This window comes from Heteronotia binoei, chromosome 9, assembly GCF_032191835.1.
Source record: "Heteronotia binoei isolate CCM8104 ecotype False Entrance Well chromosome 9, APGP_CSIRO_Hbin_v1, whole genome shotgun sequence".
NCBI lineage: Eukaryota > Metazoa > Chordata > Lepidosauria > Squamata > Gekkonidae > Heteronotia > Heteronotia binoei.
Window position 1 is genome coordinate 54,768,215 of NC_083231.1, and position 15,109 is coordinate 54,783,323.

At 39.5% G+C, this 15,109-nt stretch overlaps 1 protein-coding gene across 1 annotated transcript in view; it reads right to left on the reverse strand.

The window, feature by feature from the left end:
- LOC132577122 (uncharacterized) overlaps nucleotides 1-15,109 on the reverse strand; it is an 87,687-nt gene that overhangs the window by 51,798 nt on the left and 20,780 nt on the right. Inside the window, exons 9-12 of the mRNA XM_060246617.1 lie at nucleotides 13,827-14,023; nucleotides 9,498-9,562; nucleotides 8,117-8,223; nucleotides 6,198-6,309 (exon numbers count right to left, since the gene is read on the reverse strand). Of these exons, the coding sequence (XP_060102600.1) occupies nucleotides 6,198-6,309; nucleotides 8,117-8,223; nucleotides 9,498-9,562; nucleotides 13,827-14,023 (481 nt within the window). The remainder of the gene's footprint in view (nucleotides 1-6,197; nucleotides 6,310-8,116; nucleotides 8,224-9,497; nucleotides 9,563-13,826; nucleotides 14,024-15,109) is intronic.

The following is a 15,109-nucleotide window of genomic DNA, read 5'->3' on the forward strand; positions in this document are numbered from 1 at the left end:
TCCTGGAAGAGAGTATAGTAAGACCTTCCAACCCATCTGTGAGGAGTACATTGTGGCACAATGGCTGGTCTCCGTGCATCAGGTGAAGATCCAAGACAGGAGAAGGGTGAAAAAATGGCCCAGGAGAGTGATGAAGAAGAGGAAGCAACGATTGCAAGACCATAACGGTGCTGCAGAGAGCATTGAGGGCCTTCCCTCAATAATTTATGGACTACCTTGATGATTTGAGGGAGACATGGAAACATGTAGAGAGACTAGTCTAATCCTGGGAACAGGAGGCCATCCCCCAAGGGCAGGAGTCTACTCCTGTTTTGGGGTAGAATATTGACATCTCCAATCTTGAACAGGAGTAATGGAATAGTTGGAGGGGACTTCAAAGGCATAATGCCAGTTGGAGAGATGTTCAGTTGATCCCTTACTCATGAGGGGCTGCTGCCCTGTGAACCAAAGGATCCGTCTGCCCATTCAGGTCTCCAAATTAGTGGGAAACCTGCAGAAGAGAAATGGTGGTCCATGCCGTCTGCCTATACTTCAGTGCAAAGGCACAGAGAGTCCAGGCAACAGTCCACCTTGACCATGATGTATTTGAGGGCTGTGGCAGTTGCTACAAGTAGTGGTTTGAAGAAGCATAGAGCATATTCCCCAACCAGCAGTTCTAGGAAAGTAATAAGGTGGTTGGCCTAGTTGCGATGGGGATGACCTCCAACTCCGACACAGATCCTCTCGTAGAGACAAATGGTGTATGACGACTGCAGTCATGTTTGTCACGCTTGCCCTCCTCTGTAATCCCTTATCCTCCCTGCAGCGCAAATTCTGACAGGTAGCGAGGACTCCGACTTTGATGCCGAGTTTGCTCCTTTGAAAGAGCAGTTGGCGTCGGAATGGGATAAGAGCCATGAGAGTTTCCCTCACTCTCAGAGGGCTCAGACACCAACATAGCAAGCTGGGCCATGCATCATCCGGGTCAAGGAGGTTCCACTCTTTCCAATCGGTGTGAGAGATGACTTGGGCTTTGCGGGCAGGCGTGTAGTTCAAGTTTTCTTTCATCTGCAGGAACGACTCAGCACAATGCAAGAGTAGATTCGCATTGAGAGTCATCCCGAGAAAGGGCGAGCAGAAGAGGGAACCAACAGGAGAGGAATTTGCTCTCCATCATTAGGAGCCATTTTAAAAAACACCATCTAGTGCTGTTCCATTCACGGAAGGGCAGTGGAAAAAAAAGGGGGGAGGGTGTCCGAGACTGAGGAAAGTAAGGTCTTGCACTTTCCCCTTCCACTCTACGTTTGTTTAAGGTTTCCTTTATTTTGAGATGTAGATAAGAAGAGACTATTTGAAGAGGGGGAGAAGATGTAGCGAAAAGTACCGGCTGGAGCGAAGGGATCGACTGATCAGCGTGGCGGTCAAGAGAACTGGAGGGATGTCTGCGCCCACTCTGGTGAGCATGTGTGATGGGGCTCCTGCGCACGCTCACTGGAGTCTGGGCGCGAAAATCCTTTGGCTTGTTAAGTACTGATCAGGATCGGCGCAGGCAAGCTATGAGGTGTGTAGGTCTGCAGTGAGAAGAAAGCCAGGGTGGAATGGGGCCTGCAGTTCCACCACAATAACTATCATTCAGATACTAAAGAAGAAGAAATTGAAAGCTTTTCTGCAAGTGTCCAGGAACAAATTGTTCACACTTAAACAAGATGTACTGATAATTATAGGTGATTGGAACACAAAAGTGGGAAACAAGGTAGAATAAGAGTTTGCACTTACCTGTAACTTAGTTCATCGTCTTTTGTGCAGGCACACTATGGGACTCTGCTTACACAGGCCAACTACTGGAAGATTTCTTTTCAGCTTTTACTTCTCTCCAAGCCTAAAGCTGAAGAGGAAAGCCCCTCCACAGAGCTGGAGCTACATTTTCCTGCCTAAACAGTCATGCTCTCCTGGGGTGGACCCCCTCCCCTCCTTCAGTTCACCAGCTACTGAGAGCAAGAAATACAAGGAAAAGTGCTCACAGCAGGACAGCAAGGAGGAGATGTGTGCCTGCACAGAAGACAACTCAATGAACAACAGTTACAGGCAGAAGTAATGACTATTAGGGAAATGGTTAAAGATTTTCTATTTGTTGGTTCCACTAGCAACCAAATGGGAGATTGCAACCAAGAAATCAGAAGGACATTGGGACAGGGAAGGGGAGCCATGAAGGAACTAGAAAAGATCCTTAAGAGTAAGGATTTGTTGCTGGAAACCAAGATCAAATTAATTCATGCCACAATATTGCCATCACTATTATGTGAAAGTTGGACAATGAAAAAAGCTGACAAGAAGAAAGTTGATTCATTTAAAAGGTAGTGTTGCAGGAGAGTTTTACAGGTAACGTGGACCGCAAAGACAAATAAGTGGATTCTAGATCATATCAAGCCTAAACTGTCCCTAGGAGCTACAATGATTAAACTGAAACTACTGTACCTTGTCATATTCTGAAAAGACAAGATCAAGCCACATTAGTCTGTCCATAGTAGAAATGAGACAGAGTCCAGCAGAATTTTATAAAACTTGTGGTTAGTCTTAATCACGAGCTTAGTCTTTAAGGTGCTATTGGACTCCTGCTGAGAGGACAAAGAGTCACTGAAAAAAAATAATGCTTGCTAGGAATAATTGAAGACAGCAGGGAAAGAAGAACCAACATGAGATGGAATAATTCAATCCAGCAAGGCTGTTAAAGACAGACATTGTGGAGATCATTAATTAACAGGGTTGCTATAAGTCAGAAGTGACTTCATAGTACTCACCCACACAACTGCCAATCAATCTTAGTCATAAGCATATTTACTTCTAAGCACTTCCACTGAATTCAACAGACTTTCTTATAAGTAAACATGCTTAGGATAAGGATATCAATGCCTTATAGATATACTAATTAGTGTACACGAGGTGCTACATTATAGTAATTTGATTTGATTTGCTCCTCATCAATGTTAATAAATTTCACTGATGAAGTATACATAAGCCAAAAATCAGTTCGATGAACAGTAGCAAAATGTGAAAAGCATTTTGCTTTTTGACTTTTCAGATGCCTTTTATGGTTTAAAAGACAGCATAATTTTCTTATAGTGATCTTAGCCTTTTGAATTATTTTTATATGATCCACTTCTGTAAACAACATGAGGTCAATATCTAGTGTCCCAAAGGTGCTTAAGGTCAATGGGTTGTGGGCAAGTGCAAGAGTTTCTAATGCAGGTTTTTTAAAATGGTCAAGTGCCTGTTTCCCCTTCACTAGGCTGTTTTAGACTCCCTATTTTAGACTCACTCATTCTGTGTTCCCTTGAGTGAAATCCAGTATTTAATACAATCAGGCAAGTTGTTTTTTTTTTAAATCTACTCTACTCCCCAAACTCAAGATTAAAAAGGAAGTCTCCAAAACAACACCACAAAGGAAAGGAAAGGAAAGGAAAGGAAAGGAAAGGAAAGGAAAGGAAAGGAAAGGAAAGGAAAGGAAAGGAAAGGAAAGGAAAGGAAAGGAAAGGAAAGGAAAGGAAAGGAAAGGAAAGGAAAGGAAAGGAAAGGTCCCCTGTGCAAGCACCAGTCATTTCCGACTCTGACGTTGCTTTCACATTTTCATGGCAAACTTTTTATGGGGTGGTTTGCCATTGCCTTCCCCAGTCATCTACACTTTCCCCCCAGCAAGCTGGGTACTCATTTTACCGACCTCGGAAGGATGGAAGGCTGAGTCAACCTCAAGCCAGCTACCTGAAAACCCAGCTTCCACCGGGGATCGAACTCAGGTCGTGAGCTGAGCTTAGGACTGCAGTACTGCAGTTCTAACACTGCACCACGGGGCTCTTAAACACCACAAAACACTGTATCAAAAACACACCTAATATAAAACAGCAGCCACAATTAATCAGAAATAAAACCATGGATGAGCAGGGGGCACTTCCCCCCATTCCTATACTTACATGGGGTGCTTTCACACAGTGATTGTTTTCAAATGGATTTTGCCACTCTTACACAGTAAAAATCCAGTTGCAAAGCGTGTTATTTAGTGTGAATACATCCAGTGTTTTAAAGCATCCTGCCACATACACACTTCCAACCTGTAAGCAAGAGGTCTAGAGTGATCTTTGAGTGACCTCCTCCCCATTATTGTGCCAGTAAATACCACCAATATGCACAAGAGTACTCACTAACAAAATGTTGTTTAACAACAACATGGGGCTCACAATGGCACTGAACTCTCAGCAGCAAGGGAGAAATGTTGAACTCCTTCAGGAAGCCTTGATGTACTGCAAAGAACATACAATTCCTCCCATGTTATACTTAGGATGGTACTTCACACAGTACTTGAACTGAGGGTGTTGATGAAAATTGTCTTCAAACAACTACCAGACTAAAGGAGATCAAAGGCACTAGTAACAAAGCACACATCTAGACTTTCTACCCTTCCCCCCCACAGATAATTTACACTTGAAAGATACACCAAATCTCTCTGCCTCAACTGCCTCCCCTCCTTGTAATCTTCCCTACAAAAAGAATTCCCAGAATGACCTTCCTTTCACATATCTGAAGAAGTGAGTTGCGACACATAAGAGCTCATAGTGAAATAAATGTTGTTAGTCTTTAAGATGTCACTGGATGTGTTTTTCAGTCAATGCAATTCAATCCCCATCAGGGGAGGGTGGGATACAAGTGTAATAAAATAAATAAAAACCTTTAATGGCATAAAAGAGTGGAATAAGACTTGTGTTTTATGTTGATCCATCAGACTTACACAGCTTCACCTTTGCAACGAGTGAAAAGCACCTTGCTTCCCTTTGTGTTCCTTCCTACTTTCCCAGAAGAATGGTGAGTAGAAATGGGAAGGAAGATACAAACTGGTAACCATTAATTACAAAAATAATCTTCACATATGCATTCTTTGGTTTTCACTTCCTACTGATGGTCCCAGCTGGAAGTAGAACTTACAGTGCCATCCTAATAGACTCAGCTGGGTAGCTGCGTTGGTCTAAAGCAGCAGAACTAAGTTTGAATCCAGTGGCACCTTTAAGACCAACAAAGTATTAATCAAAGTATAAGCTCTTGTGTGCACATATACTCCTTCGGATACAGTGAAACGGAAATTACCAATCCATCCATCCATCCAGAAACAAGGAGGGAGAGGGAGAGAGAGAGAAGTAAATTAGCATAGAGCATAATGAAGACATTTAACAGATTTAAGGGCCAAACAGATAGAAAAAGCTTAGTTTATGTAATGTAAAATGTAATGTAAAATTTTATTTATATCCCGCCCTCCCCCGCCGAAGCAGGCTCAGGGCGGCTAACAGCATTTCAAGTAAACAATACAGTATTAAAAACATTAAATTCACATTAAAATTCATATTAAAATCAATCAATAATTAAAACATTCCTAAATCAACACTGGTGGTAACCGTTATTAATCTGGCGGTAAACATTAATTCAGTTATTGGTGAACGCCTGTTTGAAGAGGACGGTCTTGCAGGCCCTGCGGAACTGGTCTAAGTTCCGCAGGGCCCGCACCTCCTCTGGGAGTTTGTTCCAGAGTTGTGGGGCCGCAACGGAAAAGGCCCGAGTGCGGGTGCTTTGAAGTTTGACTTCTTTTGGCCCAGGGGTATTCAGTCTGCTTTTCCCCACTGACCTCAGTGCTCTCTGGGGCTCATATGGGGAGAGACGGTCCCTCAGGTAGGTCGGTCCTTGGCCATATAGGGCTTTAAAGGTTATGACCAGCACTTTGTACTGGATCCGGTATACGATTGGCAGCCAGTGCAGTCCGCACAGCCCCGGCCGTATATGCTCCCATCTTGGGAGACCAAGTAACAGCCTGGCCGCCGCGTTCTGCGGTTACCACTTGTTTGAGTTTATATGGTTACCACTTGTTTGAGTTTAATTCTACCTATATTATGGACTGGTAATTTCCATTTCATTGTATCTGAAGAAGTGTGAATGCACACAAAAACCTATTTCTTGAATAAAACTTTGTTGGTTGCAAAGGTGCCATCCTAAGAATACTTTCCTCTAAGTAATTTTCATTTAATAAACTTGAGTATGGAACTGAAAGGCATACAAATACAAGGACATTTCTTTTCACCTGTACACTCCTTCTTGTTCTCCCTTCCTTTTTTTCTTCTTTTTGAGTATTATGGGAGACGTTACAAGAGTAATGCAATGTTTATGACCTTCTATGTCATACTTACACCATCTATATTCCTCTTGGCATGTGGCCCGTATGTTTCTTCAGAACCCAAAATCTGTATGTTAACTGCACTGTAATCCTCATATCCCAGTTCACTAAACATCATGCGAGTCCTGAAATAAGAAAAATATAATCAATAAATGTTTTCAAAAGAATATTTGCAGCAACTGATTCTACAAATGTAGGCTCACATTTTCACATAATAAGAAATCCACACCTTAAATTTTGCCCATCTGTGAAGCAAGAGGTGTATATACAATTTAAAGGGAGCACTGCCAGTCATACTGAAACACATACACTCCCCCCCTCCCCATAGTCCATCTTGCTAGGTGCTTTTCTCTTTGGCAGCACCAACAAAAGAAGCTAGATCAGCTGTGGGGGGCACCTCTTGGGAAGATTTAGCTCCCTGGGTATATTTCCCCCTTTAGACTGTACTCTCACCACAGTTTCTCATTTGAAGGGACAGAACTGTAAGTATGAGGATTTCCTGTGATCTCATATAGAGTCTGAGTATCAAGTTTCACATTGGTCAAACATAACCCAGCAAGACTAACTGCTATAAATAGATGCTTTTATAAACAAAACCAGATGCACCATATTGCCCTTCATTTAACAAAGTGCCTTTCTAGGATGTTGACCAAGGGTTATGATATTAGGGTATCCATAAATCAACACTGTGAATTGATTTTACAATCATTGGGGCCAATTTATTTCTTTTGCTTCATTTATACTCTGCTTTTCTATCCAGTAGGGACCCAAAGTGGCTTACATTATTCTCCTCTCCTTCAGTTTATTCCTGTGATGTAGGCGAGGCTGAGAGTGGTGCAACTGGTTGCGACAGACTGCACTTTTTAAAAAGTTTAGAACTGCTGTACAATCAGCTAAAGGAGTGTTAAGGGTTAATTCTTCACAGAAACAGCCTTGAGTGGCAGGCTGCTCCAAGCAATCTGATTGGTTAGCATCATCTGAGCAGAGAAAGACTTGAAAACAGCATGCTGAGGAGAGAGTCAGTCAGATGTCTGCCTTGACTGAGTTGACTACTGACAGTCTGATTTCAGCCCTAGTTGAGAAGAGTTGAGTACTGACAGTTTTGGAAGTCAGTCTTAGCCGAGAGCAGTCTAACAAAACAGGAGAATTGGGCAGAAAGTTGGGAAGGAAGTTTGGGAAATAGGTGAAAACTCCCATTCAGGCCAAGGAAAGGAGACAAATCTTCTAGAGAGAGAAGAAAATTCCCAATCCAGTTAGCTCTGAAGAATACAGAGATCCCTGGTGTGGTTAGAAACTGCCTATAGAAACATTAAGAGTTAAAAACTCAAAAGAAGGGGTTTGGGTACTGGAAAGAGTGTTCCAGTCTTCTGGAAACTAAAAGAGTCAGGGAATACGCAAAATGTGTACAGAAGTGTCTGGGGAAAACACTGGAACAAAAGCCTCACAACATCAAAATTTAAGTCACTGTGAAAAGCTTAAGAAACTCTCATTAGCCTGAAACACAAGAATTAAAATCTGCTCATGTACTGGTTTTACCTCAGAAATTTCAATGCCTGATTTCACTTGACCTTTCCCGTCTATGTTAAGCTTTTTTAACTTAAATAAGTTAAAGCAGACTCCTGATCCTTCCTTCAGGTTCCTGGGCTGAGCCAACAATCAAAATATTGTGAGACAGGGTGAGACAGCCAGAGTTCTTCAGCAAAGAGGAAAACACAGTGCTAGGGCAGCTCAGTCAGTAAAGGGAAGGGGGAAAAGAGGGAATATTTTGCCTCTGATGCGGGGAAGCAGACAGAGCTGTCATACTTGCTGCCCAAGCTTCACAGCAAGCTTCCATGCAGAGGAGGGATTCGACTTTCAGATCTTTGTCTGACATTCTAACCACTACACTACACTGGCTCTCACATACAGAATTATTTTGCTTTAGGTACCGACCTTTTCAAAATACTTTCAGCTGTTTGTTTTCCTTTTTCTACTGCTTTTGGTCCTGTTACTGGACAGCAAGCTATAGCTCTGAATCCATCAGGATAAGTGGCATTTACCTGAAAATCCAGAACATATGCAAGATGCCCTAACATTGAAACGAAATAAAGCACAGGATCACCTGTATACTTACAGGTGAACTTACATAAATGTATTTTACTGTTCTGGGTTTGTATAGACCGAGACTGAGTCATGCACATGTACAACTTAAAATAATCATTACTCTAACAAAAATTCTGTGACAATGAACAGAATAATCTACAAAATACTTTGCTTGCTAAAAATGTTTTTATAAAAATAGTTATTATAAAACATGCAAATGCTCACAGTCATTACTGCTTATTAGACAAGTATGAAGTAAAGATAGCTATGGGTATTATAACTGTAACGAAGCCTGCTGCCAATGTAAAAAAGGATGAATTAAGATATATTGAACTGAATGCCACAGTGATGAAGCTGTTGATATACATTTACTTATCTAGCACATTTAAATCATTTACTAAGACCCTGGCTTGTGGTACCCATGCATGCTGCTTCCTGAAAGGATGTATTTTATGTAATCATTTTTATAAAGATTCAAGATATGCTAAATCTCTCTCCCAAAAATATCTTCATATTCTGTGTGGTCCATATTTTTGAACAAATTATCTTCCTTGAAATAAGGAGAATAAGTTCAATCCTTTTTAAACTTTAGTAATGCTAGGGAAAATATGGCTAAAATGTTATATGTGAGCAGAATTTGGTTTACTTTGTTTTCCATAATTAGTGGCACTCACTACAGAACAGACTCCTCCTTTGTACTGAGAACTGTAAGTTTCACAGCACTTTTATAAAAGTATTTTTCAGTGTGGTTGCATCAAAACAAACTTTGACATCCTTGGCTAATAAATAATGCAAAACTTCCTTTTAAATGCAATTTTAAAATGTGAGTTAAAATGCAGAATAATGCTACATAGCTTGGCATCTGAAGAAGCCAGAAATTTAATCCTTTATATAGTGTTAGGGTATTTGCAACATCAACAGGATTTATATTTTTAAATACTGAAATCCTTTGGACACACATGCCGACTGAATTTTAACCATTATCACAATTGTTACAAAATTATTATGCATTCCAATAAATGTATAGTTTCATTTCAAGTTTTTGCTATAGTCAGATACTTCAAGAACTGTGAAAATAGATTAGTATTATGCAAAACAGATTCATACAAGAATTTTCTGAAGGAGTTATCTCAGTACAATGACTCACATAAAGTCTATTTGTATATTTTCTTCACTCCAAGTATTTTCTCCGAACTTATAGTGTGTTATTATTAAAGTAGTTTTTAAAAACCTTGTAAAATGATGAAGGCGATAATCCTGTAGTTCCCTGAACTTTCACTGCACCACCTTCAACACCTAAAAATATTTTCAAATGTTCAGAATTACATACAAATAACATACATAAGTATTTATTTATACCTGCAAACTGCAAATATTTTGCTACCCATAATCTTGTGCTCTGAACTTATCTCACCCCCAATTTAAGATCATTTATAAAGCCAATATATAACAGTAGCCTTAATAAAAATCTCTTCTGGTTTGCAAAGCATAACTGTGGAATAATCACTTGACTGTAAATCCTCATGCAGACATGCAGATTCATAAGAATCTTCAAGTTGGCTGCAAAAATTATAACAATATATACAATACCAAAAGCATTTTATTTATTTTATTAGATTTATATCCCACCCTCCCCATTATGGGTTCAGGGTGACATATGCAAGACACATTTTGCCCATGAATACCAAGTACTAACATGCCCCTATTGACTTCCCTTCTTAGATGCCTTGCACAGGTGGATGACATCATATTCTTAAAGTTTTTTCCCCAACTCCAATTAATCCAAATGAAAAAGACAAGAATTAAAATGTTATCTCTGATTCTGAATTCAATTTATTACACCAACTATACAAAAAGATAAGCAAAGATAAGTCAAGCATAATACATGGCAGCTGAGCAAAGATTACTCAATCCAAAGCAAACCAAATTTAATATGGTCAGAGACCCATCCAAAAAAGAAAGAAAAAATAAGTAACAAGTGGCATTAGAAAAATCAAGGTACACAATTCAACTTGGGTACAATATAAAATGTTATACATAAAAATTTCAGTTTCCATTACTAGTAATAAAACAAGGTAAATTAAAATATTATGTAGATATTTAAATGTTTTTATCAATTAGTTGTTACCGTGTCTTATGGCTTCTACAGCAAATGTTGCTGCCTTCATAGTAATTTCCTGGTTCTTATCCGCTAAAATCTTTTCTAGATAAAATCTAAAATCTCTCCCCAGGAATTGGTCACAAATAGGAACCCTAATCCACACACAGAGACAGTGAGGATCACCTTAATATTCAGTACCCAGGACAGCTCCTCAGGAGTTGTTTCTGGTGGTGGCTGTGAAGCATTTCTGATGCTTCTGCACAGATAAAGAGAGGAATTCCCATTGATGTAAATAGTCACATGTGTACTATAAGTCCATTGTTCAAACAGGCCATCAATACAACATCTATCTGGCATGCAAAAGATCCCAGGTTCAATATCTAGTTCAAAAAAAGAAATAGGCAGTTTGGTCTTATGAAAGACCTCTGCCTGAGATTCTGGAGAGCCGCTGCCTGTATCAGAAAACAGTACTGACCATGATGGACCAATGGTCTGATTCAGTATAAGGCAGCATCATGTGTAATGCAACAACTATTGAGTGTCTGAGTTATACTAATTCAATGCCAACAGACTAGTAGTGGGTAGCCTCATTGAGGAGGAAGTGATCTTTTAGATATCTTGGCTGCAACCAGTGAAAGTAAGGACTTCTTGGGGGAAGACGAGCCGGCTGCAGCGGATTCCGAGCCAACAGATGAGCAACAGAAGATCAAGTTACTGACTGACCATACCTTACAGCTCACAGCTGCAGGGAGCCAACACCCTGAAGGTCTGAATCACATAACTCACAGCCTACAGCTGCAGCTAACACAATACCCTGCAGGTCCAAATAAGTAAACAAGCCTTCAGAGGCAACTCCCAGTCCACTTGGCTCCCCCAAACTCATGCAGTGCCGTCGACATCAGTGGCGTGCAGAGTTGCAGGCAAGGAAAAGGAGTGCAAGTCTCCTGGCCATCATCTGCTGTTGACTGATGAGACAGATGAGTAATTGCTGGATAACTGCCAAGGAGCTGGCTATAAGCATGGCTCTTCAAGCCCTAGCTATAAAACCAGTCAAGAGAAGCAGCTGCTTGTGGACACAACAAGTACACTTGCTACTGAGCTACTGACCTTGCTAATATCTGATCTCTGTAACCTCAGACTCCAGGATGGACCTGGACACTGGCTCTTCTGGAATCCCTGACCCTGGACTGCTGCTAACCTGTTCTCTGAAACCCCTAACTTTGGACTGGACTTTATGTTGCTGTCACTCTGTAATCCCAGCCTTTGCACTGCCCTGCTGAGCATAAATCCTTACTTCCCAGTAGGACTAAGCCAATACACTTAGCCCTTTACAAGTCAGAACCAGCACCTTGAACTGATCCCAGAAATAGAATGGCAACCAATGAAAATAGAAATGACTCATCACTTACAATGAACTCCAGCTAAAATTCTAGCAGTTACATTTTGTATCAGTTTTAATTTACAGGAGGGCTGGCCTGTGTATACTTCATTACAATAGTTTAGTCTGGGTTACTGATACATATAATACAGTGGCAAACCAGGCAAACAAACTACTATATCTAAAATGACTGAAGTATTTTCCCTGCAAGAACAGTAACACCACTCAATGAAAATCTCAGAACATGGAGTTTCTTAGTTGCACTAGATTTGTCCATTTATTGGGCCATTAACTTCAGTGGATCAAATCTTGTCCTACTGCTTGTCTACAAATTTAATAAATGCTCATTAATTCCGTTCCTTTTCCTCCTGACAGCCTGGCAGAGGGCTTGGTGATGGACATCATTTTAGCAAACAGTAGCAAAAATGCATATTGGCTCATTTCAGACTCTTAGTGTTGGCCTACTAATTTAAAGTCCAGAAATCATTAGACAATGGGAACATTACTAAACAGATTCCACTATGAAGCAGTAATGTCCATTTACCATGAATTGAGTAACCTCAATATACCTCATGTAAACAAAACTGCATCAGCTACTGCCATATCTTAGCAAATAAAAATAATTGGTCCTTAATAGGGGTCATTTCGTAAAAAAATAGGTGGTGAAGTTCATCTAGGGATTGTTATGCAGCTGCACCTACTGTTCAATGGACAAGGAGGTGGAACTCTCAGAAAGATTCAGGAGCTGCACTTCTGTGAGCTCCCACTGAATCAGAGGCCTGGTCCTTATTTTCCCCTGTCTTTGCTGGGAGGAGTTTGGTGCTTTGCAATCACACAGTGACTGTCACACAAAAATACTGGTTGATGTTTACATGAATAATTGTTCATGGTAACAAAATATGAAATCTTAGATCATTCTTATTATTAAAAAATTAAAAAACATTTTAGATTAGGCCTGAATGGTTTGTTTTCATGAGTTAATATAACTTTAAGGAAGTATAAAACATATTTAAAATATCTAATATGGACAAAGAGAAAGTTAAGAATCTATATATAACTTTCAACAGTCTTAACACAGAATGAACTCAAATTATAAACCATCACCCAAAGAGCTGTTGTACAAAATCATAAAAATTACTAGGATTTTGGCATCAGCTACTTTCACCACAGAAATGACAAAAAGAGCATTAGTAAGTTCAACTAACTAATTTATCTAGTCCTGCCATACAAAATATTCAGTAGAGTAAACAAATGAAAAGTAGATAGGCCTGCAGTTCTTTTACTGATGTACGTGTCAAAGCAGTTATATCTAGAAATATTTGAGAAATATGCCTATTTCCCATCTGTTATATTTCTAGAAGAATAGCTAACTGAAAGTTCATGTGAAAGTTCACTCGGAGTTCAAATGTGTCATATTGGGCCAGTTACAAACTAAAAGTTCATTGGAAGGTCACTTGCTTTTTTATGTTTAAAGAACTATGTCTAAAAAGAACTACAAGTTAACTTTATTTATTGAATAAAATTTTCCTTATATTCCAAACTTTATAATTTTATTCAATTTAAGATTTTTGCCTTGTATTCTAGTAATCTAAATCCATGTTTCATAGTGGTTCAACTCCATGCTTTCTTGGCTAAAACTGCTATTCATTTGGTGGCAAGCGTGCCTAGCTTCAGAGCCCTGGTGAAAGCCTTTCTTTATGGTAAGCATAGATGGGCCATTTTTATCAGCTGGATTGTAGTTTGGAGAATCTCCCTGTGGATCTCAAGCCAAAGCACTGCTTTAGTGTTACCTCTCTGTGGTCTATTCCTCAAAAGAAAATTGCACATACAGTCATATCAGGATAATGCTTTTCCTGGCAAAGTGACTTCTTTCTGTTTATTTTTATTAGGTTGAATTGTTTGTTACAAACTTACTGTATAAATTTGCAGTAGTAAGTAAGGATTATGCAAAACAAGAGTAGATCCAGCTCTTATGTACATCTTTATGTACCCATAAAATTATAGACAGCCACCAATAGAGCTGTACAGGAAATACAGCAGTCTTATTAAGGAAAAATTATCCATTAACAGGAAACACTAACCTGGGATTTCAATAATAGAAACTTGAGAGAAATCACATGTGACATCTGGTAAGAGGTATTCCTTAGGGTTACCAATTTCATAAACCAACTGTTCTGCCACTGTGCCAAAAGACAACAGGCCTCCTGTGTTGGGCGGTTTGGATACAATAAAACTTCCATCAGAAGAACATTCTGCTATGGGAAAACCGATGTTATGCCTAAAAGGTTGAAAATATTGAACATTTTAATTATTTTTAAAAAAACATACTAGATGTGTGACAACAACCAATACACAATATCACTTGCAGTGTGGCTGTAAAGAATGTTATCAATTACTACTACATGTAACAAGTTTTAACTAGAACAACTGATTAAGAAAAATCTATTAAACAACTGCACTACTTCAAATAAGAAAAATGACAGCGTACAGAGTATTTTTATTTATTTATTTATTTTATGATTTTTATCCCGCCCCTCCCAACAAGTGGCTCAGGGCTCAGAGTAGATAGATTTAGGTGGTCTGATATAGCAAAACAAAGCTTGAGTCCAGTGGCACCTTTAAGACCAACAAAGTTTTATTCAAGGTATAAATGTTTGTGTGCAAATACACTTCTTCAGATACAGTGAAACATAATTTCCTCAGCTATTACATATAGAAAGAGAGAGGGTGGGTGGGATTAGTTGCCAGAAAGGGCCAATTAGAGTTAAGACAGATAGACACAAAATTGGAAATTATCAGTCCATACATATAGGTAGGGGGTGAACAGTAAATTCATACCACACAATGAAGATGATCAAACAGAAATAATAAGCTTAGTTTATATGGTAACTATTAGTTTGGGTTCATTTCTGGGGCAAAACAGTGAAGGAAACAGATATGTCAAAATTGGAGACTGATTTATCCTTAATTGTAGAATGCTGAGAGTAATTAATTGAGACCCTGCCTTCTGTCTTCTGTCAAGCTTGGAGGCAACTTTACAGCACCTTCTTCTCTTAAGTGGGGCAACTGGCTGTGAAATTTATCTCCCTTGTTCCCAGACCAGAGAAATACATTCCAATTTCTACTATTCATTACAATCTAATATTCCAATCTATTATTCTTTCCTTACTTCCCCTAATAGCTGGAGGGGGGATTTTGATGCATAACCGTTTGCTCCAAGGACTGGCAACCATTAAAGCTGCTGGGGTGATTATTTGTGCATATTATGCCTGCCCTATGAACCTATAAATAAGACCTGTATCCAATATTTTACTATACTAGGCTAAGATATATTGATGGAGAGTACCTTATAAACATAGGAAAT